Below are 5,147 nucleotides of genomic sequence, written 5' to 3'. Positions count from 1 at the left end.
CTCTCAGTTCCAGCAGTCAGTGGTTTTGCATTTTTACTTATCCTTGCTTACTTAGATTCTTCACATTGTTTTCTTTGGCTTAACTCCTCTGTGTTCTCTCCCAAGCAACAAGTAGCGGTTCCCAGAGCCGTCTCAGGAGTGTGAGGCAACAGTGGCCCAGGGAAGCTTGTCCCCGCCGCGCCTCGGCAGCAACAGCACTGGTCCGTGAGGGCCAGGACTTGCCCCGAACTCACTCTGTGTAGGGACAGGGAGAACCAGGAACAATCAGGCCACCCACCCTCCCCCCGACATTCTGGGAATCTGACACCTAAGTCTGCTGGATTTCATCTAAGTTTCGAAATGAGTGTTTAAAATAACTAGATCTGTCTCCTTTTGCCTCCATTGTCTAACCCCAACTCAAGCCCACCCAAGGTGAGACCCAAGAGGAATCAATCTCGGCAGCCTGGACCCCTGAGTTTTTCCTGTTTCTCCACACAGAGCTCTGGAGAAGCTAAAGGTCACCCAGAACATCCACAACCGGCTTACACTGAACCATTTTCCTGAAACCAAATTTCAAAGCAAGTTAGAAGAAGCGACCCTTTGTTCTCTTACTTCTAAGTTTAGGTTCTGAACCCCAGGATCCCAAAGAGTTCAGGAAGTGAAGTTGGACAGTTAAAGTAGAACTCAAGAAAATGGAAATCTTAGCCTTGTACTCCTACATGGATTTCAAAGACTTCATTAAAGGAAACCAAACCAGCTGCTGCACCTAGCCGCACGCTAGATGCAATATAAAAGACGCATGCACAGAAGAAATCCTAAAAACAAGCTAAGTAAAGAATTCTTGGAGTGAGGTGTAATGCAACTTCATCACTTTATTCAAATCTTCAAAATAGTCTTTATTCTACATTTTTAGTATAAAAAATCCACAAGTTAAGTGCACCACAGTGTAGAGAGAGACATACAACGCTGAACTTCCATAACAGTCAATGGTACAGTCAAACATCACATGTACAGAACACAAGATTTAGATGAACTGAAATTATCAGATAAAATAAAATAAAATCCAATTTCAGAAAAACAAAAATCAAAATATTAAGGATCCCTGAAATACTCTTAACCCTAACGCGATTTCACTGGGCTCAAGTCATTTTACAGTGAGGCGCTCACGACAGGACCCCACGGACCAGGTGTGGGAATTCTTGGGACACTCTGACAAGCAGTGGTGACTAATTTTGGATCCAGAAACTCCCCTTAAATCTGGCTCTACAGACATCAGTCGGGCTTCCAAAATGCGCCCTCCTTGCAGCTCAGGTTTTAGACAGACTGGTTTATGGGATGGTTTGCACCCGTCTCTTGTTCAGAGTTCAGTTTCCCTGGCACCAAAGCAAATCTGGGTTGGAGCTGTATATGCAGATAACCTCTGGGGAGTCCAAACGGTATCCTCCACTTTTGCCTGAGGAGTTAAGGAGAGCAGACGTCTCGGGGTCTGTGCGTGGGGCTGAGGGGGTTTCAGAGGATCCTTGTGAAAGACTAGGGAGAACATGACGGGCGGGGAGCAGTGCAAGGAGAGAAGGAAGTTAGTCTGCCTGGCTTTCTGTCCTGCACCATTGATTCAGTGGAGACTGGCGGGAGGGGATGGAAGACTAGGGGTGGACGTGGGACGTGGGACGTGGGACATGGGCGTGGATAGAGGACGGAAGGGAAAAGTCTGACAACTAATGCATTTCGTTTATAACAAGTAATAGAAATCAAAACCTTAAAGGAGATTAAAGACCAATCAGAATAATTTGGCAACTTTAATTCTCAGGAAGATCAAAGTTCCCTCCAAACCTAATTGATGTTTTATTACTAAAAGCACAGACCAGTATGGTACAGTATTACTCCGGAGGAATAAAAGGAAGATCCTTAGGGCTGCTTCACCCACATTCATTTTATGAATGGATACCTCCCCTACCTCAAAATGCTTTAGGGAGGTACTGCTGCCATTACGTGGTTCCTTATTAAATTTGAAAAGTGCCTGAACGTTTGGGCACCAGAAAGACACCCCAACAACATGTGTCTAAACTGCAACTTCAGGTTAATATGACTAAAGCAGTTACATTGTGAGAAGTGCTGAAGGTATGTGATGTCTTTCCCGGCACAGAGGCGGCCTTGGTTCCTCACCAGATGGTGTAGCCCCCATCTGAGCCGCCCATGAAGAAGTTTCCCTTCCGCTGAGTTACCAGGACGTTGGCTCCCTGCATCACGGCAAGCTGAGCCGCGTTCGGAGGGCATCCAGGAGGTGGAGGCTGAAAGGAAACGACATGGAAGACTGGGCACAGGGCAGCTGAGAACAGGGAGAGTGACCCAGGTGGCACAGAGTGCCCACCAGGACAATGGCCATCTGCCGCCCACTAACAGCGTTCCAAGGAGCCAGCTAGTCCGGCCACCTACCGGAGTTCTAAAGCAAGGCTACCATGTTCTCCCAGGATACAAACATGAACGCCTGCCATCTGACTGAAAGGGTTCGGCTCCAGTGGGAAGACTGACAAGCCAGACCCACAGTCATTTTCAGGGAAGGAGATCTCTGCCACTCACTCCCCAAACAAGACGTCCACAGAGCAGTCCCACAGGGCGCCTGCGTGGTTTGTGAACAGATCCCTGGGAACCTGAGCGCTTGGTAGGGACCCCATTCCTGCACTGAGTGAGATGGCCTTGACAAGGACCCTTGGGCTGCAAATCCCACATGCTGAGCTGAGGAAGCAGGAGACCATGCTAGCGGAAACCTCGCGTCTCCCGCTACAAGCTACATACGAGGAGCTAGGCCTTCTTTTCCAATCGTCAGAGCTCCCAGTCCCACAGCCTGCTGCTGACAAACACTAAGTGCTTCTGCACTCAGCACAGAGCATCACGCCAGTTCACTGTACCAACATGAACCGGAAACGTGGTAAGCAGGACTCAGAAGACAAGAAATCAAAGGAAACTGGTCAACTCGGACTCCAGTGAGCATGCCAAAGTCCCCCACCCCCGCCCCGAACACTTTCTGCCAGACTACGGAATGCTAGTGGTGATGGACCAGGAAGCCACGTCACAGGCTTCACACACACACACAGGGGTTTTCCATGGTGAGAGCGTACTTACAGGGATGTTGCCCGCGGTAGCCCCAGCTCCAAATCTGGCACCTGCATCATAGCCTCCTTCCACCAGCACTGTCGACCCAGGTGGGTAGATGGGGCCAACTGGATAATAGGCCATGGGGACTGTGGAACCTAAGGGCCCAACAGCCACAGACTGGGCCATAGGCAGGTAGAGAGAGGCGCCAGGGAATGCAGCTGACATGGTGGGGACCGTGGCAGCCCCTGGATGCACAAAGCTCGGACGGTAGAGCTAGAAGAGGCAGGAGAGAGCGCAGAATGTTACCCGACAACAGTGCTATCTGGGTTCCCTTCCATGAGCCAATCCTTGCCGCCCCCGCCATTCAACATTCTACTCTCGTCCTGCTACAGCTAATACTAGGCTCAAGGAATGCAAACTCATCTTCTTAACCTGCGCCCATGGCAGATAACAGAGCATAAAGAGATAACAATGCATTCTCAATGGCACAAGCCACTGCTGAACTGTGTAGGGTTGCCCGTGATTCACGTGAGCCCTCTTGTGTTGGGGAAAAAGAACAGGCGAGTGAAGTCGGAGTCAGCTAACAAATGCACTAGTTCGGGCTGGGCGAGCCCGCCGCACCTCTGAGTAGGCAGGTGGAGCATCCGTGTAGGGTGGAGCCTGGGGGAGATGCAAGGTCTGAGGGTACACTGGATTCCCAGGAGGCTGCACGGGGTAGGTTGGCTGCGTGGGATATTGACCTGGAAGACAGGGAAAAAAAAAAAAAATGAAGGTTGCCTACTGCGGACAGTGCTGCAATGGGGCAGGACAGGCCACAGGCCGGGGTAGCTAACCTGGGGGGTGGGGGTGGGGGGCGTGCAGAAGAGGCTTTATGCACAGACTGCTCTGCAGGGCCTCATTTCTGGAGCTAGTAGGTGCTGTCTTTGCACCCTTATGCTAGAAGGTGCTGGGATCTGACCGGACAGGAACGGCACCGTTCCCACCCACCACACGGTGATGTAAGAGCAAGGGCCAGCTGCACCCCGGGCTTCGCTCCGGAATGCAGAGCAGGTCCGGGCCCCGGATCCTGAGGTTCTGACCCGCTCCGCAGGCCCAGCTGCAACCCGGCCGCCTTCGTGGGTCACGGCTCTTCTCAGTCATGCCCCTCGCAGATTCCTACGCGAGGTCGACTTCCAAATAAAGAAGAGCGTGGACGTGACCCGTGGGACCTCGGCAAGGGTGAAGGGGTGAGGGGAAGCCCTCGCGGGGAGAAGCTGGAGATGCATCACGCTCCGTCAGACACACACACAAGCGCCATCACGGCTGCGAAAGGGCCCCCCCGCCAGCCAAGGGCGACGCGTGGGCGCAGCGGGAACCCGGGACGGAGGCGTCCACTTGCCGGCACCGCACTGGTTAAGCCCGCGGCCCTGCCTGTTGTTCCGAGAGCGGCGCCCCGCCTCCGCACGCCCGCCATTGGCCTACCCAAATCCCTGCTCCAGCGCCTCATTTGCTCTGGCAGGTGCCCATCACGACAGCCCCCCCACCCACCCACCCAAACCCGCAGCTCCAAACTGCGCCACAGAGTTTAGAAGGGAGAAGGCCGGCGGGGAAGCGGGCCATCGAAGCTCGCGGATGACGAGGACGTCCGGAGCGGCCCCAGGGCCACAGCCGCCCGAGGAGAGCGGCGCAGCCCACCCCCAAGCCCGGCGACCGGCGCCCCTGGGCTCCGAACCCCCTCTCTCCGGGCCAGCAGTACTTCCCTCGACGGCCCCAGCCGCCCCGTGGCCTTGCCTTTGCTGTTCATGGTGGCTGCGGGACCGGTTCGGCTCGGCGTCGCGGACGGTTATTTTTTTCGTCCTCTTCCTGTTCGGAGTCACTTCCGTGTCACGTGACGACCCCGGCCGCCGAGCGTCACCCGACGCCCGAGGGCCGCTGCCGCCGGAAGCCCCGCCCCTTGGCCCGGCCTCCGGTCGCTCCGGGGACGGCCCGCGTGGCCCCGCCCACTCGCAAGGCCCCGCCCACTGGCTCGGATCTGCCATTCCCGGGTCTGGGTCCTTCAACCCGAGAAAGAGCCAGCACGCGCCGGTGTTGTCCGA

The 5,147-nt window shown here is 54.6% G+C and overlaps 1 protein-coding gene across 2 annotated transcripts; it reads right to left on the bottom strand.

Annotated features, from left to right (window-relative positions):
- Positions 1 to 831: 831 nt before the first annotated feature.
- Positions 832 to 4,937, bottom strand: DAZAP2 (DAZ associated protein 2). Of its 2 annotated transcripts, none has more exons than XM_002711186.6 (4): positions 4,843 to 4,937; positions 3,694 to 3,812; positions 3,100 to 3,345; positions 832 to 2,267 (listed from the first exon to the last, which is right to left on the bottom strand). In XM_002711186.6, exons 1-4 carry the CDS (start codon positions 4,853 to 4,855, stop codon positions 2,139 to 2,141), a joined length of 507 nt encoding a protein of 168 aa, XP_002711232.1. In that variant the 5' UTR covers positions 4,856 to 4,937; the 3' UTR covers positions 832 to 2,138. The 2 variants fall into 2 exon arrangements, with proteins under 2 accessions (XP_002711232.1, XP_089164494.1); XM_089308368.1 differs by having other exon boundaries at positions 832 to 2,290; positions 3,176 to 3,345.
- Positions 4,938 to 5,147: the final 210 nt, after the last annotated feature.

This window comes from Oryctolagus cuniculus, chromosome 11, assembly GCF_051225735.1.
Source record: "Oryctolagus cuniculus isolate XC-2025 breed Fujian yellow rabbit chromosome 11, ASM5122573v1, whole genome shotgun sequence".
Lineage (NCBI taxonomy): Eukaryota > Metazoa > Chordata > Mammalia > Lagomorpha > Leporidae > Oryctolagus > Oryctolagus cuniculus.
This window is presented reverse-complemented; position numbering and strand designations above follow the sequence as displayed.

Bases quoted from the DNA above. Each gene is read 5' to 3' on its own strand.
- DAZAP2 (XM_089308368.1), bottom strand. The intron at 3,346-3,693 runs GTGCGGCGGGCT...TGCCTCTTCTAG, and splicing joins CTCCACCTGCCTACTCAGAG to CTCTACCGTCCGAGCTTTGT. The intron at 2,291-3,175 runs GTCGACAGTGCT...CCCTGTGCCCAG, and splicing joins GGCCCCATCTACCCACCTGG to TCTTCCATGTCGTTTCCTTT.